This window comes from Acomys minous (assembly GCF_964271855.1).
Source record: "Acomys minous genome assembly, chromosome: 9".
Classification (NCBI taxonomy): Eukaryota; Metazoa; Chordata; class Mammalia; order Rodentia; family Muridae; genus Acomys; species Acomys minous.
The window spans coordinates 77,383,271-77,408,937 of NC_140490.1; the positions used below are offsets into that span (position 1 = coordinate 77,383,271).

The 25,667-nt window shown below is 47.0% G+C and overlaps 1 protein-coding gene across 2 annotated transcripts in view; it reads right to left on the reverse strand.

The window, feature by feature from the left end:
• The window catches only part of NID1 (nidogen 1), an 81,856-nt gene that overhangs the window by 13,954 nt on the left and 42,235 nt on the right, over positions 1-25,667 (reverse strand). For both annotated transcript variants that reach the window (XM_084794174.1, XM_084794173.1), the window contains 6 exons: positions 24,118-24,363; positions 21,726-21,869; positions 16,432-16,557; positions 14,047-14,196; positions 13,112-13,234; positions 606-833 (listed from right to left, as the gene is read on the reverse strand). In XM_084794174.1, coding sequence (XP_084650300.1) covers positions 606-833; positions 13,112-13,234; positions 14,047-14,196; positions 16,432-16,557; positions 21,726-21,869; positions 24,118-24,363 — 1,017 coding nt within the window. The remainder of the gene's footprint in view (positions 1-605; positions 834-13,111; positions 13,235-14,046; positions 14,197-16,431; positions 16,558-21,725; positions 21,870-24,117; positions 24,364-25,667) is intronic.

The following is a 25,667-nucleotide window of genomic DNA, read 5'->3' on the forward strand; positions in this document are numbered from 1 at the left end:
AGCCCTGTGGGCAGGGGGAGGGAAGGGTTAGCATAGCCTGTCCATAGGCTGGCTAGGTACTGTCTTTTTACTATGGACACAGGACATTTGCCTGTCTGGGCTTCTATGTGACTGTTTAAAGGGAGAGCTGGCCAGATGTAAAGCACGCTTATAATCCCAGCACTTAGGCTTGGATCAGGAATTCAAGTTTATCTTTGGCTAACACAGCTACATTATCAACTAAAGATGTCTCCAACATGAGATCGTGCCTCAAGGGGGGAAAAAGACTGGGGCATATTAGGTCCAAGGGCCTAGCTGTACAGCAACATGTATTGAAAAAGATAAAAATAAGTAAGCAAAGTTTAGGGAGGGCCAAGGGACTACAGCATCCCTGTCCAGTCACAAAACCCAGCAGTCCAAAGCCTGGCCTCCCTGGGTCTGCCACCGGGGCCCCACAAGGAATGTTCCAGAGCACATCTATACCCAGAGATGGGAGAGAAGAGGCAGGGAAGGGGACCAAAGGTGACAGGTGGAGGGTCAGGGGCACGCAAACAAGGAAACCAGGCAGTACACTCATCAGCACAGGTCATCCCGGTCCCGAGTCTACATGACAGCTTCCCACTTACATGGAGGCCTCATGCCAGGTGGAGTCTGGCTACCCTCCAGCTCCTGACCATCACGGTCCACACACCAGCAGTAGCCAGTGCTATGATGGCACTGGGTGGGTACATAGTGCCCATACTCATCACACTGGGGTACAAACACCCCCAGCAGCACGGGCCGCTGTGCGTCTGCCGCCCCTGTTGCTCCAAGTATGTGCTCTCGTTCCAGTTGACACCGGGTTTTTCCCACCTCTGTCAGGGACAAGCAAAGCAGAGTGTCAGTCAAGCCAAACATGGTATGCCCAAATGCCAGTTGTCTAATTTGGACCACAAAGGTGGCTTGTCATCATGAGCTTTTTATTCATTTTTCTTTTCAAATTTAAGGCATCATTATGAGAGCCAGGGATGTAGCTTGCATAGCAGGCAGCAAGCCCTGAGCTCAGAAGTTCAAGATAATCTTCAGCCCTGAATTCATGACTAGCTTGACTTTGTCTCAAAAACAAAAAACAAACCACAGGCAGATCACTGTGAGCTCAAGGTCAGCCTGGTCTACAAAGTGACCCAGGACAGCGAAGGCTACACAGAGAAACCCTGTCTCAAAAAACAAACAAACAAAAAAAACCATAATGACTTATGACTTAAAAAAACAAACAAAAACTACACCATGCCATGTGTGGTGGCACATGCCTTAAATATCAATACTTGGGAAGCAGAAACAGATAGATCTAGGTAATTTCAAGGCCAGATGGTCTACATAGTCATATCCTCTTTTTGTTGTTTTGTTTTGTTATTCGAGATAGGGTTTCTCTGTGTAGCCTGGGCTGTCCTAGACTTGCTTTGTAGACCAGGCTGGCCTTGAAATCCCAGTGATCCGCCTGCCTCTGCTTCCTAAGTGCTGAGATTACAGGCGTGCACCGCCACACTCATCCTCTTTTTTTAAAAACTCATTTATACCTGCAGATTTTCTCTCCTGCACACTTCTTTTAAATTTTAAAAAGTTAAGGCAAGGCAGAAGTAAAATAAAATGAGATACTTTTAAATGAGTAATTCAGTGGTGTTTGGCATATTCACAGTGATGACCAGCTGTATTTATATCTGAGCCATTTTCATCATTCTAAAAGGAAACCTCATGCCCAGAGAGCAGATGCTGCCGTGTCTCCTTCCTTTTCCACTGAGAGCTCCCAATCTCCATCCTTCCTGTGGACTTTCTCATGTTGTATATTTTATACAAATGGACCCTGCATCTTCCTCCTCTTAGCAGATCTTCCAGGCCCATCTTCACTGTGATACCCATCAATCCTTCCTTCCCTTCAAACGCTGAGTAATACTGCATTGTACAGAAAAGCCACATATTGTTCAACCATGTTTCCACTGGCGGACAGCCCTGGGCTTTGTTCTAAGGCATTTTGAGTTTGTCTTAAATTCTTCTTTTTCTTTCTCAAGCTTCGCGTGATTTACAGGAATCCAAGCCAAAGACTTTAGAGACCAAAGACTGTGAAACCCTCACCAGCCTCTGAGTGCTTCCCCCTAGGAAAGGCTCATCTATATCTGCTATGAAATCTGGACTCTAACTCTAGGGTTCACATTCCAGAGCAGGGAGGTAGCACTGTGCTACACGCTTAGGAAGCTGGGCTATGGGGTAAGCCTGCAATCTCAGCACTTGCGGGGTGCAAATACAGCAGGATTAGAAGTTCAAGAACACTCTGTCTCACACAAAACATAACAAAACTTGACACAGAATAAACAACTCTACATGTGCAGAGTTGCAGCTGGTCTCACATTCTCTGGAGTCTGGCCACCGTGGGGGCCAGTAGAGGGGCCACCTCTGAAGCCTGAATCACACAAAGACATTGTTGAGAAGTCGTAGCCGAGTGAACCCTCGGGACTGTGATGGGGCACTGATCTCCCACAGGAAGACTTCTCACAACCCCTCTCCTCGTGCTGGGTTCCACGTTTTGGGTGAGCTCCCAGGCCTTCCAGGTGGTCCCCAAGGTAGCCTAAGACCAGAGACTCTGGGGTCCCACGACCTGAAGTTGTTCTCTGTCTCCTAACAGACTCAGGGCTCTCCAAGGGTAGACCCTGGCTCTTTTCTGTCTTTGCTGAGATGGTGCACACAAAACCATCCATCTTCAAACCTGCCCTCAGGGAACCATAGCCAGAGGCATAGCAAGGAAACACCCAGAGGAGCTTCTCTCCACCGGGCAGGAGAACAGAAGAGAGCACAGGTATACATACACTCTGGCCTGTTAAGGTGACTGTGGGATTCTGATTAAACAGCTCTGGGCTTGGCCAGCTTTCCGGCTTTGTGTACCAATACTGCCTGTCACAACTACTCAACTCTGTGATGGCAGGGTGAGAGAATTCATGCCTGTTACATAGATTAATGGACAATAAAACTTTATTTACAAGCCAGTATGGTGCCCAGCACTGGGGAGGCAGAAGTGGAGGGCTCTCTGTAAGTTCCCAGCCAGCCTGGTTCACAAAGAGAGTTCCAGGACAGCCAGGGTTATTACACAGAGAAATCTTGTCTCCAGAAAAACAAGCAACGAACCCAAATAAAACAATAACACTTTATTTACAAATAAGCAGCAGCCAGAAGTTGGCCTATGGAGATAACAGCCAATCCTGGCTCTAGGACACTGCTCCTTATATTATGGGGAAGCCAACCACATGAGGGTTTCTCCTTGTGACATATGGTGACAAGGCTGTCATCATTTCAGCACGTACTTAGCTTACTGAGTCCCAAGCCCAAATATACCCATCTCAGTTCTCTATAATCACCGGCCTTTGGTATTGTTACAGCTGGGAACAAGAAGACAACACACGTGGGTAGAACCTTACGATGGTCATTTGTGACCTAGCTTAGACAAGGCAGACTCGGTGACTTCAATATGCAGCTAAGGACAGTTAAAGCGTCTCATCTGTGTGGCCGTTCTCATATTGGCTGAGATAACACAATTGTTCCCTTGCCTAGAAACAGTTAATGTGCCAGAAAAGTGTTTGTTGAACCTGGCAAGAAAAAAGCTGTGTGAGCATCTCTTTTGTCCCCGAGGATAATGAAAAAATAAAATAAAATAAATAAGTACAACACTTGATGCAGGAAGAGCCAAACAAAGATATGAATAAGCCATCTGGTTAGAATCAAAATGTTGTGTTTGGTTTTCTATTGGATAGAAAACTTAACTTGCTTTCTCAAAACCTTAGACTTGTTGAGGGCTTTCGAGTTTCCCTACGGGCTGTGTCCATTACACATACATGTCTCCTAGTGCCCATTTATATGTTTATGTATGTCTAGGTGAGTGCACAGCATGTGTGAGGTGTCCTCAGGGACAAAGGAGGACATTTTATCCCCTGGTTCTGGAATGCCATGTGGTCTTGAACCATGGTTGGCACGTGGGTGCTGGAAATGGAACCTGGGTTCTCTTTAAGAGCAGGACATGCCCTTAACTATTGACTCATCTCTCCATAATGCCTATTATGATAAGAATTAGGTTTTTACACCAAAGGGGGGGGCCTTAAAGTTCAAAGGGAGTCAAGGGACTCCCCCAGGGTCACAGGACTAGAAGTGACTTGCCACTGGATTCTATATCTAGACCCTGCACATTTTGGCCTTGAGTTTCTGCACCCACCTTCCTAGCAGTCAGACTGGCTGGCACACAGTGGACATGCTAATATCAATGGTGACCCTGAGAGCTAATCTTCCTCGTCAGTGTGCCTGGTTTTGGAGTCACCTAGGAGTCACATCTGCGGGCGTGCCTGTGACGGGGTTTCCAGAGAGGACTAACCGGGGACATGACACCTGCCCTGGATGTAAGCGGCACCAAGAGGCAGGCTCCTGAACTGTGTAAAAAAGGATAAAGAGAGCTGAGGAACTGCAGTCACCTGCTTCCTACTGCAGACCGGAAGTGACTAGATACTTTCCGCTTACTAATGCGGGTAGGCTGGCTGACCAATGAACTCTGAGGATCCACCTGTCTCTGCCTTCCCAGCACTAAGAGTTCAAGCTTGTTCACACCCAGTTTTTTAAAGCAAGTTCTAGAGACTGAACTCAAGTCCTCTTTTTTTGCATTTTATCAGTTCCTATGGCCCTAGCTCCCAAGCAGAGCATGTGTGAGAGAGGGTTGTTTCGTCTTATGTAGCACTCAGCTGGAAAGGACCATGAAACTTTTAAAAGTAACCTAAATGTATAATGATAGAAAATTTCAATTTGGGGTCAGGAAATAGAACTTGAAGAATGTTTATAAAAGACTATGTCCTTATAGGCTTCCAGAGATAAATCCTTAGCCTCGCAAACAGGCATCAGGCATGGCCAAGGGTACCAGGATTAACTCCTTAGAGGGTTTTGTATCAAGGGCCTGGTAGATGGGGTGGGGACAAAAAGGTCAAGAAGACACATTTTTTGGGGTTTATTTCTGGTTGGTAAAATGATTATCAGACAAGCTATTTCTTCTGGCTGGCTCAGCTGGGAGAAGGCATGTGTTCCCTGGATATATGTGAGAGCAGGCAGGAAGTCGGGGTGGCTTTCCTTGACATGGCGGCACAGGAAACGAGGAGGCAGCTCATTGTGATCTCTGGATTTGCATTCTACTCCTTCTCCTGGTCACATCTGTCACACTGCCAAATGAATGGCCATTGCAGCCTTGGGATGGGTAGGAAGTGCCAAGCCACTCTGGCAGAGGACAGGCAGCCATGGGAAGACCTGTGGTTCCTGAGAGGGAAGTGATGTGCAGAGGTGCCACTCACTCAGCTGCTTCCTACACAGGCTGGGCTCCTTGTAGGGAAGCGGCCCCCACTGGCTGCACTGACGCTGGTACGACCATGACACACATCTGTGAACACAGCAACGCGAGTGCCGTGAGTGGTGCTTCGGGACATCACTAGCTGCTGAGAGAGACATCTTTCCAGCATGACCATGCTTCCCAGAAAGTGTTGGGGTGCACTGCGTGAAGGTGGGTCTCTGTACATTCAATTGATAATTCTGTACCCGCAGAGAGCTATCGCCCATCACTCATCTGAGGTGAAGAGGCATGAACAGGAGCAGAGAGTGGTGGGTTGTGGGCTAAAGACGCCAGGTTAAGCTGGATGATTTAGCTGAGAGTCAGCCGAGCTAAAACACTCAAGCTTTAAATTAATAAGTCTGTGTCATTATTTTTGATTGTAAGCCTAGCCTTTAATGGCTGAGCCATCTCTCCAGGCCACGTTTGGTTTTTGTTTTGTTTTGTTTTGTTTTGTTTTTTTTGTATTCCCAAGACAGGGTTTCTCTATGTTATCTTGGCCATCCTGGACTCGCTTTATAGACAGACCTAGCTGGCCTCGAACTCATAGCCATCTGCCTGCCTCTGCCTCCTGAGTGCTGGGATTAAAGGCATGCACCACCACGCCCAACACTTGTGTTATTATTTAAACCACCGGTGGGTCTAAGAAAGCCCGGCTATAGGAAAGAATATAATGTCTCCAGTGTGGTCCCCACCCTGGGGTCCCTGGCAACTTCCTAAGAATACTAATTACAATAATAACATTAGATGTCTACTTGTGAACGCTTCAAGTCCCTGGCCAGCATGATGCCAAGGACGCCAACCAGGAAGGAAGCTCAGGCAGGGGCAATGAGCAAGCAATAAAAAGGGGAAAGACTATGAGGGGAAAACAGAAAAAGGCACTAAACACCCAGAGAAAGCAAATGGCCTCCAGTCTCTGTGCTGTTGCCGTTGTCACTGTGGGAAATGACACTACAAATTTTTCTCAGACCAAAACCCTGGGGATTCTTAGACCACTCACTTATCTACTTCATTTGAATTATAAACACTCAACGGAAGCTGCCCTGTGCTGAGTGTCACAAAAGGCCTTAGAGCGCATAGGTGGGAGGGAAGATGAGAATATTTCTCAGGGAGTTTGGGGAAGTGGGAGGGAGTGATTGTCATGGAAACAAAGAAGCGGAGCAGCTTATCCATTTCCATCAAGGGTGCAGCTGACTGGTCAGAGTGACAAACCTGTGGCTTGGTGCAGTAGCTGACTGACCAAAGACCAGAGGACTCTGGATATGACTAGAAGAGCTGGAACAGAGAAGCCAGAGTGTCAGGGAACTTGGTCAACATGGCACCCTGGAGTCATGGGTAACTTTAGGAAAAGAAAGGCTGGAAGAGCCGCAAGGCTCTGCAATGATGGCACGCATTGGTTGGAGGGCCACAGGCATCAAGTTTGAAGAAGTTTCCAAGTTGCTGAAGGGCCTGGTTGCAAATGAGGGGTGTGATGGTCGATACTGTCAACCGGACAGAATCTAGACTAACCTAGGAGACTCACACCTGTGGGCACGTCTGTAAGGCTGTTGCTAGGTCGGGCTAACTAGATGAAAAGACCCATCCTAAACTTGATCAGCATTCCTCTCCCATGGGCGGGGATCCTTGACTGAGCACTAGCTTTCCTCCCTCTCTCCCTCTCTCTCCTTTTCTCTCTCTCTGCTTCCTGGCTGGACATGAATGTGACCACCCTCCTTCAAGCTCCCGCTACCATGACGGGACAAAATAAACTCTTCCTCCCTTGAGGTGCCTTCGTCAGGCATTTTGTCACAATCACAATAGACACAGTCACGATTGCCTGTGAGGAAATGTGACGATAGGCACAATACTGTCTCCTCTCTGATTGTCCCTGTCCTTCACGGCCAATTGCAATGGCTTCACCTTTGGCTTCCCTTGGATTTCCTAACCACAATGCTCTCTGTTCCTAGTCACTACTAAGTGTCACAAGTAGTTCCAGTTCCAGTGTGGCGATGCTGTTGTTCATGGACCGATTTCAATGGAAGCCATCAACAAGTTGTCTAAGCACTTGTGTGCTTAATCATCTGAGGTACACAGTGATACATCCCTGGAGCGATTCCGAAACCCTGAGCTGTGCTGTCATGCCTGCCAAAGGCAGAGGCTGTCTGTCAGGAGGAAAGTGAGATTAACTGTGTCCAGTGATGCTGATAAGGTAGAATTGAGATATGCCCAATGAAGTGCATTATGGACCATTCAAGAGTGATTTCGAGAGTAGTTTGAGTGGGATGTTGGAGGTGGAGGCGCCTATGTTGCTGAGAGTGAGTGGGAGACTCTGAGGAGGAGGAAGTAGCCTAACTCTAGAATCTTCATTATAGAGGGTAACTACAGGATAAAATCTAAAGCTGAAACCTGACAGCTAATCTTGGTTATCAACCTGGCACACCTGGAAAGAGGAAGCCTCAAGTGGAGCACTGTGTCCATCAGACTGGCCTGTGCGCACGTCTGTGGGGGCATCTTCTTATTGCCAATTGTTGTAGGAATATCCAGCCCACTGTGGGGGAGCGGGTGCCATGCCTAGGCATGTGGGTCTGGGCTGAGCAAGCCAGTGGGGGCAAACCTGTAAGCAAAGCTCCCTCCTGGTCTCTGCTTCAGTCCCTGCTTTTGAGCTTCTGCCCTGGCTTCCTTCAATGACGAACTGGTAACCCTTTCCTCCCCAAGTTGCTTTTGGAAAGAATTGTTTCACTGCAACAAGGGGAACACAAAACGAAACACACTTCAAAGAAACAACATACCCTACAAGCTTTGAACACAATCATGTGAGGTCACAGCACCAATGACCACAAGCCAGGCTGGTAGCCAAGTCCCAGTGGAACAAAAGCAAAGGGAAGCGACAAGCTTTCTGGGAACAGATGGACCCCATGAACTGAACAGGCATCCATCCTACCAGGCTCAGCTGGTAGATTTAAGCCAGGGTGTGGGGGAGGGGATCAGGGAGATGGGATGGGGAGTGCTGAGGGTGGGAGGAGGGGACAGGGGGTGGAGTGGGGGAGGGGATCAGGGGGATGGGGTGGGGAGGGGAACAGAGGCATGGGATGGGGGAGGGGATCAGGAGGACAGAGTGGGGGAGGGGAACAGAGGGACAGGGTGGGGGAGGGGATCAGGGGACAAGCTTAAAGCTCTGGTTCTTAGGAATTCTGAGGTGATCAGCCTGAGGAGAAGGTGGCTGGGGACAGAGTCAAGTTAGGCACCATGGGGACACTGAGGACACTGGAAAGGGAAGGCTCAGGAGTGAGGGAAGGGAAGGGAAGGGAGCCAGGAGACCTCGAAAGCAAGGCGAAATACATTCAAGCATTTCCCCCACAAAAGAACAGAAGAGAGTTCTGTCCACCAAGCTACCCTTCCAGAAGTTGGGGAAACCAAAGGTCACACAAAATGAGAATCAGAAGACTGTGGATGGCAGACTCCCCCACAAAGTCACTTAAGAACAGGACAGACAGTGCACAGGGTACCAGCAGGACAGTCAGGAGAGATGCCAAGCTAGAGACAGGCAGGACAGAGAGAACCATAATGAATCCTAACTGGGCAAAGTCTGTGAGGCAGCAGGGTTCTGAGAAGAAATTAAAAGAAAACATCATTTCAGAAATGAAAGCTGAGCCAGGCCTGTAGCCCCAGCCACTTGGGAGGGTGAGGCAGAACGGTGGCAAAGTGAAAGCCTGCCTGGGCTCACAGTGAGGTGGTTAGCCAGACATGGTCTCAAAAACACAAGAGAATGAGATGGCTCAGTAGGTAAAGGCACTTGCCACCAAGTTCAGGGATCTAAGTTCGAATCCAACGGGTGGAAAAAGAGAGCTGACTTCCACAAGTTGTCCTCTGATCTCACCAATGATGTGGTGTGCATGCATGGACAGACACACAAAATGAAGAAATATGTTTTTTGTTTACTTGTTTTGTTGTAGAGATATGCCCAGTGGTAGCATGCTTGCCTAGCACAGGTGAGGTCCCAGCCTCAATCCCCAACAGAGAAAAGGAGGAGGAAGAAGGAAGAGGAGAAAAAGACACATTGCAGGGGAGGAAACTTGAGGAGGCAGGCCTGGAGACAGTAGGGGATGCTGGAACGCTGGCCCCTTCCTCTTCTTGTTTCTTGGCCACCATGAGGTGACATTTTCCTCTACCATGAATTTCCTACTGTGAAGCTGTGTGTCACCCCAGACTTTTTTTTTAAATTTTATTACAATCTCAGTTGTTAGCCCATCCCTTGTATCCTCCCATTCCTCCCTTCCTCCCGCTTCTCCCCCTACTCCCCTCCCCTATGTCTGTGACTGAGGGGGACCTCCTCCCCCTGTATATGCTCATAGGGTATCAAGTCTCTCCTTGGTGACCTATTATCCTTCCTCTGAGTGCCACCAGGCATCTCCATCCAAGGGACATGGTCAAATACGGGGCACCAGAGTTTGTGTGACAGTCAGATCTCCTTCTCCACTTAACGGTGGAGAATGTCCTGTCCATCGGCTAGTCTGGGTAGGGGTTCGAAGTTTACTGCCTATATTTTCCTTGGCTGTTACCATAGTTTGCGGAGGACCCCAGGGCCCAGACCTACCTGTAGTTTTCCAGGATCCACTGGATCCTTCTATTTCCTCATTCTCCCAGGCTTCTCACACCTAAAGTCTCAATAGGGTGTCCTCCCCTCTGACCCACTTTCCTAGTAGGTACAGTTTTTCATGGCGTCACCCCAGACTTAAAGACAAACAGTAAGCCGGGAGCCAGAACTAACCTTCCTTCCTAAGCTGCCTCTGTCAGACAGTTTATCACAGAACAAAAAAAGCAACTAATGCATCTGACAACCCAAGAATGTGGAAATAGGCCCTCGCACAATGGATTTTCCAGCTCGTGCATCTTGGCCTTTCCAACCCTCAGAGCTATGATAAATGAGCTTCTGCTGTTTATAAGCCACATAGTCCACGGCGTTCTGCTGCAGCCGGCTGAGCAGAATCCCCATACTCAGTCTCCTCTCTCATGAGGCAGGTAACTTCTGCTCTAAGTTTACTGTTTGCTTCCATGTACGCTCTCCAGTTTTCTTACACACATTTACTTTCATGCCAGTTTATATTTTATATAAACAGGACCTCTCTCTCTCTCTCTCTCTCTCTCTCTTTCTCTCTTTCTGTCTCTCTCTCTCTTTCTGTCTCTCTCTCTCTCTCTCTCACACACACACACACACACAATGTTTATGTGTGTGTATATATATATGTGTGTGTGTGTGTGTGTGTGTGTGTGTGTGTGTGTGTGTATGTATGTCTTCTTATAATTTATTTCAACATTATACTCTGAGATTTATCTACTGTCCCTGTCCATCTGTTCCTCCTGCGGCCTGTCATTTCACAGGACAATTTACGTTGCTACAAATTCAGATTGTTTTCTCATAACAAATGATACATAAACATTCCTGTACATTTCTAGTACATGCCCTCTTTGGTATATAACCAGATGTTGGATTTCTTCTGAAAACAATACTAAATAAACAAACAATCTTTGCAATATTATTAATATTATCATTTTCCCATCTTCACATAGCAGACTACGGGTCTAGATCTGTTTCTGTTTAGTAAACAGAGCCTTAAAGACAGGGCAAGGAGTCAGACTTTAAAAAAAAAAAAGGAAACAAAAAACTCAGACATCTGTTCCTCTTTGAACTGGAGATGTGAAACCATCCCACAGAAATAATGAATGCTGCTTGTTTTAACAGCAGCTGGAATGCCTCACTCAACTCAAGTGGCCAGGACTGCTTCTCTGCCCTGCTCATCCAATACATGGGCAGAGCTATAGCCACAAACCGTAATTTCAGAAACAGAAGGTGGCCCTGCTTCTCCTTTGGCAGCAATTATTTCTTTCATTTTTTAAAATGTGTGTGTGAGAGAGTGTGTATGTATGTGCACGCACACTCATGCGCACACATACACAAATGCCCACGCGAGAGAACACACGTGGAAGACAAATTGTGAGAGTCAATTCTCTCTTCCCACCACATGCCTTCTGGGGATCAAACTCAGATTGTCAGAGCTGGGGCATCCAGCATCTTTACCTGCTGAGTCACGTCATGGCACTCAGCTTTGCTCATTCTCCCCACTGTGGGCTTCTGCCTCACCCCAGCCCAAAGCAACACCATCAACAGACAATAGTCCAAAATCATGAGCCAAAACATAATGGCCCTTCTTCAGCTTGATTGTCTTGGATATTTTGTTCCCACAACTGAAAACTGACACTGTGTATGCCTAGTAGGTTCTGCTTAGCCAACAGCCTTCTGTGATCATTTGGTCAACAGCATTTACTGAGCGTCTTACCAGGTCCTAGTCTCAATCCAGGCCTGGCTTGGGGCCTCCAAGTACCTACATGCCAGGGAGGGTCCCAAGTCTCAGGTAAGCAGCAACTCCCAAAGCTGCACATTCAGGTCAGGTGACAGGTGATGCAGAACATCCCATGTTTGTTGGGTCCTTCATCCCATCTCCCTACCACACATTCCATTCCCCAACACTCCCAGGCTGCTACTGATTTATGTCAATGTGACTGGGCCATGGGACGCCCGTTTCTGGATGGCATTATTTAGTTAAATACTGACTACATTGTTCTCTTTAGCCTCATCCAATCACATAAAAGCCTGAGCAGACACAGCAAAACCTGCTCCTCTTCTGAATGAAAGAGAACTCTTGTCCAGACATGGTGATGCACAACTTTAATCCTAGCACTCTGGAGACAGAGTTCGCCAGCCTAGTTTACATAGTAAATTCCATGCTAGCCAGGGCTAAGACCCTACCTAGGAGAAAGGGGAGGAAGAGAGGGAGAGAGAGAGATTGTTTCTGTCTGTCACCGCCAAAGCAGAAGTCATTTTTCTCCTCTGTGTGTGGTTTTTTTTAAAAGATTTATTGTATACATACATATACACACAATGTTGTGCTTGCATATACAACTGCACACCAGAAGAGGGCACTAGATCTTATTACAGATGGTTGTGAGCCACCATATGGTTGTTGTTGGGAATTGAACTTAGAACCTCTGAAGAGCAGTCAGTGCTCTTAACCTCTGAGCCATCTCTCCAGCCAGTCTCCTTTGTTTTTCATCAAACCTAACATGAGGCTTTTCTGAGTCCCAAGCCTACTAGCCTCTGGATTGGAACTCCACCATAAGTGTTCCTGATCCACGGATTCTACACACGAACTAAACTGGTTATTGAGTTTCTTAGGTTCTCTGTTTACTGAAAACAGATAGTGTGGATTGACAGTTGTCAAAATAACATGATTCAATTTCTTTCTTTGTTTTGCTTTGTTGTTTGAGGCTTGATTTCTCTGTGTAGCCTTGGGTGTCCTGGAACTCGCTCTGTAGACCAGGCTGGCCACCTGCCTCTACCTCCTAAGTACTGGAATTAAAGCCATTCACCACCACTGCTCGGCTATGATTCAATTTCTTATAAAGCATGTCGTGCATGCGTATGCGTGTGCATACATATATTCTCTTGGTTCTGTTTCTCTAGAGTGCCCAGTAAATAAAGCCTAATGCCCAGTTTTTATCTTGGGCTGCTGGCTCCAGTACCTAGGAACCAAGGCGATCCAAAATTCTAGCATAGCTTTGGGCCCCATGAAGTGTTCCCTAAAATTTTGTCCTGTGTGTTTCTGCTTTAATAAGGCTGTGGCCTGACTTTCCACTTGCAGAACTCTGAGAACTTTCCATGGACCACTTCCTCACATCCCCTTCTCCCCCAGGCCATCAGCTGCTAACGCCCCATCTTACCTGCAGGCACACATCGGAAGCCATCCCCTTGATAACCAGGTTTGCACTGGCAGGTGAAGGATCCTGGTGTGTTGTAGCAGATGGCATCAGGGTGACATCGGCTGGGCTGGCATTCATCCACGTCTGCAAAACAGCCACAGGCCCCGAGACCATGAGATGGCTTCCAGAGTGTGTGGCTGATACAATAATTTAATCCATGCACTCAAGTCTATGAGAATCTGCCTTTAATTAGAGACAGGGACTTTAAACTCACTGAAGGTTCATCCTTACGACACTCACACCCCAATGTCCTCAAGCACACTGACAAATGTGACGATAATGTTTTCAGGAAGCATCGAACTTGCAAAAGGGAAAAATGTGCACTGTCAGATGTTCCCCACTTATTGAAACCAGGAGCTTCTAGAACTCCTGAGTGTTTAGAGAAGAGAAAATTACATGGGCAACAACAGAGAGACAGTCTCTGGAATCTTTGCTGAACTTATGTTCAGTGTAATGTTGCATAATTTGTTCCTCCGTTAATTGCTATTGTAAGTCCCCTGGCAGCTAACAACAGGCTTATCCCAAGCCTGGAAAAGTTCTGTTACATCATTTCTTCTCTGGCTTCAAAATGGGAACTTCACTTCTTGTGCAGGCAAGAGCAAGCCCACTGCATACAAAGATGGACGTTAAGCTCTACACAAGCAAGGTCTGTTTGTGTTTCCAAAAAACAAGCAATCTTCGGTTTCCACCATGGGGTCGGGGAAGCCAAGTAGGTCCCAAATGAGGGCAACTCTCCAGTTGCTGGCAAGATAGAAAAGGCCACCCACCCTCTTGCCTAATGGAGCAAACAGGACACATCTTCTTTACATACAGGGTGTGCTGGTGACTAGCATGCAGTAAGTGCCACCCAAGCCACCCTTTCAGGGTACACAGGGAAACTCAGAGCCACCACATACCTTGGCAGGCTCTGCCATCCCCAGAGAAGCCAGGCAGACAGGAGCAGGTGTAGGAGGAGCCACCCATATAGATGCACTGGGCCCGCTGGGGGATATCACAGTTGTGGAAACCAGTTTCACAGTAGTTGATGGGCCGCTGGTCCACAGAAGCTTAAGAGCAAGGAAATGAACACAGGCCTTTGGAAGAAAAGTCTCAGAGCAGGTAGGTACCCTTCCAAGCTCTCTGAACACCAGTGACTTGGCTCAGTGGGGATCTGAGAAGGGGACAGTGTCTGGACGCCATCTGGGTCCAGACCATATCTACCATTCTATATTGACTGAACTTGGGGTTCCACGCTCCTGAAGTGTCCTACCAATGAGCTGCCTTTCCAGCCCAGGCAAGCCTAGAATTTACTCTGTAGGCCAAGCAAGTCTTGAACTGTGATCCGCACCCCACCCCACACCCAGCCTCTCAAGTAGCTGAAATGACAGGCCAGCACCCCCAGATCTGGCTTGGGTTTAAGCAATGGAATTCATCGTTCAAACATCTTAGGCATAGTTTGATCTGGAGGCCATGGGAAAGGACAAAGATTGGCCTGTGACTCTCCCTAGGAAGCTCCTTGAGGCACCTCCAAGGGCTCCAGAGGCTGTAGGAAGTGATCGTGTCTAATTCATTTTGAAGATGGAAAGCTAGGGCCTGGGAGGTTAAGTGTCTTGCTGAGTGAGGATTGATGCTCAAGAGAAGACGTCATCACAGCCACTGTTCCACCCCGCTCTCAAGTGGGTGTGGCCTTAGAGAATGGGCAGATGCAGGCCAACCTGACCCCTCCACATAGGCCCCACGTTAGACCTCAGTGAAATCTAATTCTTCATAGGCCAACACCCATACTCAGGCCAACCAGGGATGTCAATGGTGTTGCATTAAAAGCTAACTTCAGAACCTCCCCCAGCTCAGAACTCATGGGGAAAAAGTCAGGCCAAGAAAACTGGCAATCTCTGCTAGGATGAAGAAAAAAAAAAAACCTAGTTTCAGCACAGTGAACTAAAAATCTGAGCTCTGTGCAACAAAGAGGTCTGGCCTCCTGGGTGCACAGATGTTTGGGTCACACTCAAACTATGAGGACTGTCTGTTCCCTTCCGCCCTACAGACACCACCTCCTCACCCAGATCTTGGCTCCTCATCCAAGCTCTGAGATGGAGTAAAGGGAGCACATGCATGCTAGACACAGCAAAGTACCAGGGAGCCCATGCAGACAGGACAGTGGCTGGTACAGTTGGTTTCTGTTTTGATTCAGGCAGACACGCATGTCCCACTCAACATGTTAGCCTGCAGATCTGGGAATCTCCAAAAATCTTTGAGCTTCAATTCTTGGAACTTGGGCTGAGGATATAGGGTGGGGAGAAAGCTTGCTGAGCATGCATGAGGCCATGGTTTCCATCACCAGTACTGAATAAGCTGGGCATGGTGAGGGCTGAAGCGATGGCTCAGAGGTTAAGATTGTTCTTCTGGAGGTCCTGAGTTCAATTCCCAGCAACCATATGGTGGCTCACAACCATTTATAATGTGATCTGGTGCCCTCTTCTGGCCTGCTAGCTCACATGCAGGCAGAAGACTATATAAATAGTAGTAGTAGCAGCAGCAGCAGCAGCAGCAGCAGCAGCAGCAGCAGCAGCAGCAGTAGTAATAACTGGGCATGGTGGTGTTTGCCTGGGAGCCCAGTATTCTGGAGGGTAGAGATGAAAAGATATGAACTTCAATGTCACTCTTGACAACACAGTGAGTTTGAGGCCAGCCTATGATACATGAAACCCTGTCTCAAAAAATAAAAAAATGTCATGGAAACAATATGCCAATGTTAGGTGAAAGGTAACATTTAAAATTTTTGTTTTTCATGACTGGCCCAGTATCTTCCTTATCAACATCAATCAAGAGCATAGCTAGCCTAATGACTTAATAAAATTAATGTACTTTAGTAAGTCTAAAACGTTATGCTTCTGCTTGCGATTACTGAGTTAAAACTATACATGGAGTGGTGCCAATGGAATTTCCTTTCTGATGTAGCTCAGGTGGAATTCAATCCACGGCTGCTGATGACACAGAGAATGAAGGCTAACACCTTCAATAACCACTGAATGTATGCTGAAAATCAGCCAAGCAGAGCGCTTACAGTGGGTGACAGGATGTGTCGCTAATGTACGCTAGTGTGCATTTTACAAGAACACGCTTGCTCCTGGCCGCTGTGACCAGCTAAGCAGGTAGAGGGCAGGGCTGCTTCCTATCCCCCTTAAAGCTGACCCCTCGCCGTCCGCAGATACTGGTATCCGCTTCCCTACCAGGATCAAAACCCACAACTGCGCCTTTCTCACAGAGCAAGGCAGCCCAGGATAATTTCTTGCAGAACTTACCCACACATGTTCCCCTGTCTGAAAAATGGTAGCCTTCCATGCACTCACAGCGAAAGGTTCCTGGGTGATTGTTACAGATTGCATGGTTCCCGCAGCGAGAAGGCTGCTCTGAACACTCATCGATATCTGCAGCAATTGTTGATAAAAAGGCAGAGTTTTTAAACTTCATGGAACACAATCAGACACACAGCATTTTCCTCAGAGAAGACATCTATTTAAAGACGCATGTTTCTATGTGCCCAAATATAAATAATATAAATATTATAATATATAAATATAAATAATATAAAATAGAGATTGGGTTTTTGGTTTTTGGTTTTTTTGTTTCGTTTTTTTTCTCTTTACATAACTTAGAGTGCAACCCTCGGTTCATTTTTTCTAAGTGATGTATGTGTGCTTCCTTCTGAATGAGTTACCAAGGGGACACACATCCAAACAAGAACACACTGGATTGGCAAAAACACATTGGAAGGACACAGGGGACTGCTCTTGCAGAGGCTCCGGGTTTGGTTCCCAGAGTAAAAGTGAGTAAATCTTTAAAACAAAGTACATTCTACAGACTATAAATAAAAGCTGGCCAACTTATGGCCAATTGAGAATTTTTTTTTTTCCGAGACAGGGTTTCTCTGTGTAGCCTTGACTGGCCTGGACTGGCTTTGTAGACCAGGCTAGCCTCAAACTCACAGCCTGCCTCTCTGCCTCCTCAAGTGCTGGGATTAAAGGCGTGCACCATCATGCCCTGCTAGAATGGTGGCTTTTCATGTGACAGTACTATAGCCACCATCATGGGTAATGAGGAACAAAAACATATCCCTTGAGGTTGAACAGAACTAGGTGGAAAAAAAAATCCTGCCTCTCTTTGTTATTGACTTGTACTGTCTGGGCAGGTTAACTACCCAGCCTCAGTTTCCCCATTAGCAAGTAAATATTATAACTCATTGGTGCATTCTTTTGAGAATTGATGAAAATGGAAGTGGGCTAAGGGAGCACATAGCCATGATCGTGATCATCATACACCTATTCTATACCCTAGTGCATTCTGGGAACATAACTCTCAAATGGCCATCAGACAAGGCTGGCTATGGCTTGTCTATGAATACCAGTGGTATATATTGGTTGGCTCAGAGGAGAAACGGTGCCGACTCCTCATTACTCTATCTGTCCAATGACAGTTTGACACAAGGTACTTCCTCTACTGGCCCCACACTCGGAGAGTCCACAATCTTTCCTGTGATAGGTGCACAAAGGGTTTTATAGTGGCTAGGGATATTCAACCCTCTCCCCTTTCAAATTCCCTAGTGAGAGCTGTTCAGACCTAGAAGGCAAAGCATCCGAGGCCCACCTTTGACAGACAGCTGACCTGGTACCCTCCTTTGTTGGTTAAAGGAAAAAAAAAAAAAAAGGTCTGCTGCTTCCCGGACAACGTTGCCTAAAAGCATTTTGCAGCATCAGCCCCGTTTGCCCTGTAGTCTGTCCTATACCTTCACAAAACCGGGGTACAGAAGAGCGTGGGCTGGAGCTGGGGTTGGGATGGAGAGAGGGGGTCACATAAGCCCATCTGCCAGCTGCGGCCCCTCAGTCTCTGTGCCTACCACCTGTTCCGAGGACTCTCGACAGGTGGCTGGGCCCCTATGCTGGGCTGCCATCTGCGGGCTCAGACCCAACAGAGCAGCAGAGCAGAGCAGCAGTTTCCCATCTAAAAGCCAGGGCCAAGTCACAGAGGGAACGCGTCCAAGCCCCTTCCTTGACAGGAGCATTTACAGAGAGGGAAGATGTGTTGTGCAAGAGCTGCAGAGGCCACAGCAGCCCAACAGGACCTGGCGTAATGGGGTCAGAGAGGACTGCTCCACCCTATCAGTCTGTAAGGAGAAGCCAGGCTGGACACCGCTGTTTCTTTAGGGACAAGACTCTCCCAATGTCCCCACTAAGAAGATCCCATGGTCTTTACCATTTCCTTGGGTGTGATTTAAATCTCGTCTGTTAACTGAGTCCAAGTCCTTAACTCTTTCTTTCATAGACCGTGTAATCTGGTAACTATGGCAACTGTCTGTTAGTACCCCATAACATCTACTTGAAGAGGAGTTTTCAAACTCTGGTCAACTTCCTTTCTGAAAAGGGGAGAACCTCTTCTTAGCTGAATAGGAAAACCATGGATTATTCATTTTATTTAAACAAAAAAAAATTTTTTTTTGAATCCAGGTGTCTTCATGTAGCCCAGGCTGGCCTCAACCTCACTCGCTGGGATCACAAGTTTGTTCTGCTTTTATAAAGTATTGCTGCTGTTGTGTGTATGTGTGCATGCATGTGGAAGTCAGAGGACAACTTTGGGGAGTCAGTTGAGGCAGGGTCTCCCTGCTGTTCCTGCTGTTCCATATGCTCCGGCTTAGCTTGTCCTCGATCTTCCTGGTGGTCCCTCTCTCTGCCCAGCACCTTGCCGTTTGGAGTGTTGGGAGCACAGGTGCACGCCCTCACATCCAGCTTTTGACTGTCAGATTCGTACAGCAGCCAGCTCACCAGTCCTAGATCAATCCCTGGTGATTGATCTCCACAGTGACTGGTTTTGGTACATTTTCAATGACTCAGGGTCTCTGCAATTTATTTCTTTTATAAATACCTAGCCCTTTGAGTAGATTGTCGACACATGGAATGCTTTCTAAAGACCTAAAAATTGCTCAATGAGGTATTAACTGATAGTGTTACCCTGGATTACAATTTAAGGGGTATATGGGTGTCATTGTGCTGTGAACTCCAGGTGAAATACTGAACTTAAGATTCTCCCAAAAAAAAAAATTCTCTTCCACATTACATAAGAAGCACACTGGGAGACAGCTAAAGGCAACCTTGCTTTGCCTGTCACAGGTCATTGTATCCCACCACAGACGTTCACCCTAGTTCCCCTCTCAGGAACCGTCCCAGGTTAAAACAACACACAAATCCAGGTACTTAATGCAGTTTCCTATCAAAAGCCTCATGTCCTGATGCATCAGTATCAAGGCTTTTCTGGTAACTCAGAACAATAAGACGCCTGACTCAGGACATCTCCACATTCCACCAGATAATATTCCAGGACAATGACTGACCAAGGACAAAAGCAAGTGCATGCATGGCCACCCATCTTCCTGAACAAGCTGTCCAAGGACTTCCAGGGACAGTGACAGAGTGCAACCCTTGGTTCATTTTTTCTAAGTGATGTATGTGTGCTTCCTTCTGAGTGGATGAAGTATGTTACTGGGGAAGGACCTGAGAGTTTACAGCCTGGTCCTGCAGATGTAATCCCTCAGCTTCCTGCTCCAGGGCATCTCTGTGTCTCTTAAGAGGAACACTCTCTGGGACAAGCTCAGACACCAGCTGCAGCGTGAAAAGGTCACGATGAACATCGGCAGACATGTATCGACATGTGATGGGTAATACTGTGATGGTCAGCTAGACTGGGCCTAGAATCACCTAGGAGACCAGCCTCGGGGCATGTCTGTGAGGGATTTTCTAGATTAGACTGACTGAGATGGAAAGACTTATTCTAACTATACACAGTACTATCCTATTGGCTGGAGTCCTGGACTGAATAAAAAGGAGAAAGTTCAGTGAGAACCAGCATTCATCTCTCTGCTTACTGACGCCAATGTGACCAGCCGCCTCTTGCTCCCACTGCCATGCCTCCCCTGCCATGATGGATTGCACCTTCAAACTGTGAGGCAAAAGTAAAACCTTTCCTTCATTAAGTTACTCTTATCGGGTCTTTTGTCACAGCAACAAGAAGGGGGACTAATAAGCCATGCTCCGTCAATGTGTAGGTGGCTGATAACATCATATATAGATTGAGAAGGCAAGGAGACCTAAAGGAATCCCTCACCCCCAACATGATCCCCCACCCTCCAACTATCATCTTCATGGCAGGGCTCTCTACTCACATAAAATAGCATCCATGGCTCACATTAATGAGCCTCAGTCTCTATTAAAGGAAAAGCAATAGAAACATCAAATGCAGAGAACATTATAGAGAAACTGGGGCTTGGGAGCTAAAGAAGCCAGCAGAGCATTTGCCACGCAAGCATGAGGACCTGGGTGTCGTCCCTAGAACCCACACAGACAGCAGAGCTTTGAGGCACACGCTTGCAATCCCAGCCCGGGAAAGCACAGGCAGGATCCCGGGGCTTGTAGTGCAAGCGGTAAGCTCCAGGCCAGTAAGAGAGCCTGGCTGAAAGGAAATAGACAAGAAGAGTTCCTAACCTGAGATGCCCTCTGGCATCCATACACATGCAGCAACCCACATGTATGTGTGTTTATACAGAAAAAATTATGGAGAAAATTGAAACTATTGTACACAGTAGGTAGAAATATAAAATGGTATTGCTATTATAGAGACTGGCATGAAGTGTCCTCCAAAAACTGAGGCTTACTTTGGGGGTTATGCAAAAACAAAACAAAATGAAAACTGAAAGCAGGGACTTCAACCAAAACCCTGTTCCTCACACCCTTGTCTGCAGTAGTCAAAAGGTAGATGCGATGTGTCCACTCACAGGTTCTATAAAGCATAGCTGGCCGTACCTTCTGAAGGAAGGAATGATGGGATATTACTCAACCTTCAAAGGAAAACAAGACAGTCCATCACCTGCCAGGCCATGGATAAATCTGGAAGTGAGATTTGCATACACAATCTTGAATCTTCAGCAAAATAAGCCAGTGATGAAAAGATAAATGCTGTGATTCCACATATATAAGTTTCTAGAACGAATAGATTCATAGACACAACATCAAACCGTAGGAGGCAGGAGTTGGGGATGAGGGTGTGCAATGGTGTACTGGGTGCTGCAGTCTAATAAACAGTTTGTTATGTAAGATGAAAAGGGTCCTATCAAAGGATGATTGTGATGACATCACAACAAGTGTAAATGTGTTGAATGTCATTGAACTGCACGCGAAAATAGTTTAAAACAAACAGCCAGGCAGTGTATACCTATAATCCCACCACTTGGTAGGCAGAAGCTGGGAGGTTTCTTGAGTTTCAAGGCAGCCTGGGATTCTGAAGAAGACCCAATTTAAAAACAAAACAAGGAATTTTGTTCTGTTGTTGAGAAACATGTAAGGGTTGATGATGAAAGTGGCAGAACCCCCTGATGTTACCAAGAAGACAGCAAGTGGGTAGCATACACAATCCAGGCACAGCATGCTTGTATGTCACATGTTCAGCACATTCATTCTTGTGACATATACCCAGCTTCCTGCTTTACAGAACCTAGAGGCTCCCTCCCAGTCTGATATCCCAGACCCTCACACATCAGACCCCAAAGCGGTACCATAGCAGGTCTGCCCATCTCCTCGGAAGCCAACGGAGCATTCACAAGTGAACTGTGTTCCAGGGCCAGGGCGACAGGCTGCATTGCTGTCACATCCATGAGTGCCAATGTAGCATGGATTCTGAAGGGCATCAGGGGAGCCATCTGTGAAGGGAGAGACAGTATTTGTGGGGAACGGTCATTTCTAAGACCCCCGAGCTCATAGTAAGAGCTACTCTGTTCTGGTTATAAACTACCTTTTCCAGTAAGACTATTGGTAAGATCAGATAAAGGCCAGCTGCCCCCCGAGGCCACCCTGTTCCGGGAACAGCAGTCCCGGGAGCTGTTTGCTTGACTAACCAGATACTTTACAACTTCTCTCTTTCTGGAATTTTTCTCCCTTCTGTGGTTAGAGCAGCTGTAAAAGTAGATAACTGCTGGAACATTTTATAGTTGGGTATCCATAGCAACCTCGCTTATGCAAATACCCCTGCCCTAGTAACCCCATAAAAGCTCTGAGGATTTTTAATAAATGAGACTTGATCAGAAACCTGTCTTGCCTCCATTTCTCATGCCCCTCCTTGTCCCCTCTCCCCTTGTTTCTAGGGTCTCCCACGGACTGTCCTGTGGGGTCAGGACAAATGTTCAAGAGCCTTCCAGAATCCCTCCTGCCACAGGATGTGAGCAGAGTAAGTGAGACCAAGGTCTTGCATATTGCATTACAGTGGGACTACCAAGCTCTATCCTTCTGGCCCCTCTTTGTTTCTATAAATAGTTTTGATGACAAACCACACTCATTTGTCAGACTGTAGCAGAAATGAGATGCCTATGACTGGCTAAGATCACAAGATAGATAGATGATAGATAGATAGACAGACAGACAGACAGACAGATAGAAAATAGATAGATAGATGATAGGTAGTTGATGGATAGATAGATGATAAATGATAGATAGACAAACTGACAGACAGATAATTTTTTTAATGAGAAATGTTCCCCATAGGCTCATATGTTTGGACACATGATTACCAACTGAACACTTTTTGAGTTGTGAAACCTTTGGGAGGTGGAACCTTGTGGGATGAAGCATGTTACTGGGGAAGGACCTGAGAGTTTACAGCCTGGTCCTGCAGATGTAATCGCTCAGCTTCCTACTCCAGGCCCCTGCTGCCATGCCTCCCCACTATTATAGATCACTCCTCTGGAACTCTAAGATAAAATTAACTCTTTCTTTCGTAAGTTGATTCTGGTCCTGGTGTTTTATCACAGAAACAGAAAAGCAATTAATAAATATACAATGTAGACTACTATTTAACCATGAAAAGAAATGGCATCCTTTGAATCTGACTTCACGGGAGAGCCTGGAAATCATTATGTTGAGCAAAAAAAAGTCATAAATCAGACTCAGAGAGACAAAATACTGCTGGGTCTTACGTGTGAGAACTAACAATGTTGATTTTACAGAAGGAGTAAGAATGACAGCTACCTGAGGCAGGGAAGGGGGGGGGGGCGCTGGAGAGAAGGCAAGAGGGGGTCCAAGGGTGCAGTTGGATGGACCGAATAAGGAATACGGTCTAATGCTTTACAACACAGTGGGCTAAGGTTGACAACAATTAATTACACATGTCAAAATGGCTAATAGAAAGGACTCTGAGTGTTCTCAACACTGACACATGGTGTGTCTTTGGAGATGGACATGCCCATTGCCCACCTAATCACTGCACACTGAATACACCTGTTGAAATTAGTTAGCTCATGCCACATAATATGAACAATTATTAATGTTCTTTAAAAAGTGAAAACAAGCCAGCCTAGTCTACAAAACAAGTCCGGGACAGCCAAGGCTTCACAGAGAAACCCTGTCTCCACACAAACACACACACACACACACACACACACACACACACACAAAGTAAAAGTAAGTATTTAAAAAAAAATGTTCTTCCCAGGTGTGATGGCACACGCCTTTAACCCCAGCCCTTGGGAGGCAGAAGCAGGCAGATCTCTGTGAGTTTAAGGCCAATCTAGTCTACAAAGCGCGTCCATGACAGCCAAGGCTACACAGAGAAACCCTGTCTCGAAAAAACAAAAACAAAAAAACTCTAGAGCCAGAAGTAGCCTCTGGCTGGTTGGCTCTGTGAGGGAACTAACTCATCAGGGTAGCACTCTGCCCTGATAGTCCAGACACCCCCAGGAATAGGCCTTTAGTTGAAAGAACAAAGGCAGATCTGTTTGCCAAGAGCCACCAGTGACCACACACTTTTTTTTCTCTTTCACAGGATGTCTGACCATCATTTTCTTCTTCTATAGACAGAGAGTAAAGAGACCGAAATCCCTAATCCAAGAAGCGGAGATTTGGCGGGGTGAGTATAGGGTCATGTGCAGGCCTGCACGCACGCTTCACTCTCCTTACCCCTCACAGGCCCGATGGAATTGCTGAGGGCATAGCGCAAGATCCTCTCCTCCTGGTTGTACAGGACAAACACGCTGTCCACAGAGAGCTGCTGGGTGCTCGGCAGGGCTGGCCTGGAGTTATCATGGTCACACTCCTGGAAGGTGATGGTCTGTCGCCACTGGTAAACATGGGTGTGTGAGGGTGCAGCACCATCTCGGTCAGGCTCAGTCACCGTGTACTCCCGGGTGGAGGAAGAAGTGATCACTGACGTGTGAGAGAAAGACAGATTTGAGGAGGTTCATCATAGACTTTGAGGGCATCAGTAGCGGTTCCTGCCCACAATGAAGTCAGATGACAGGCCTGCTGGAGCAACTTAAATAAGAGAATCTGTGTGTGCTTGGATTCCTGCTGCCTTCTCCTCTCCTGTTGCATCAGTGGTGGCACTCACGGTGGTGCCTGAGTGAGCTCTGACAGCAGGGGCAGCTGCTGGGGAGGTGAACCAGGACTCACCCCTCCCAGCACGTGCCAGCTGAGGTGGTAACCACCAACCCGGTACCAGGTGCTTTTTGCCTCAGCTTCTCTTTCAGAAGGAGCTGGGGGTGAGAATCTGATGAGATCACTTGTATACATTACAGGGACTCAAGCAGCATTTGAACTGGTTTCCACAGAATCAATAGTGGCTGCTCCTTTAGATTAAATAGTTCTGTGGCATTAAAGGATACAGTTTGGCATGTTTTGTGGCATCCAATTTTGGAAAAATTATCAAGAGCGAACCTCAGCCAAGGAGAGAGGAGACAGCTTCTCTACCCAGAGCAGGGTCAGTATTAGCCCAGGCAACAAAGCCCTCCACTTCCCCTTTGGTTTTTGGTTTGTTGGTTTGTTTGTTGTTGTTGTTTTAAGTATAAAGGACTTTTTATCTCTGAGTTCTGCTGCAGCCTGATCCATATAAGAACCATGAAAGGCAGGGGCTAAGTAAAAGATCAGTGTCTGCTGTCTCCCATGCAGCTCCCACATGCTGGCTGCCAGCAGGCAGTCCAGGGACCTCAGCTCTGTTTCTCCTGTCTTCCACAGGTTCTCAGCCCCACAGAAGGAGAATGAGATGGAGTATGGAGTTGCAGAGCCCTGGCCATGGGTACAACCTTCCTGAATGATGCTCTAACTACAGCAGTATTAAAAGCTTATCGTGTTTCACTCGGCATCTGTTTCTAGGAATTGAGTTTCAGAAAAGAGTCAGAAAGTTAGGTCCAATAATGCAGGCCTGTCATCCCAGCTACTTGGGAAGCTGAGGCAGGAGGATTGCAAGTTCAAAGCTTGCTTGTGCCACAGAATGAGCTTAGTCAGTCTAGGCAACCAACAATACGTAATGAGATACTTGTTAGGGTTCAAATCTGGGACAAAGGGGTGAGGTGCCTATTTAACATATCAAAGCAGACAATGGCCTACAGGTCCTCCCAGCATCCCTTGTTCTCCAGGCTGATACCCTGCCTTCTACCCTGAACTCTCCAGCCCAGGAGCTGGGCTGCCCTTCCCCAGCTGCCCTTCCCTATATAACCCAACCATTTTGGTTA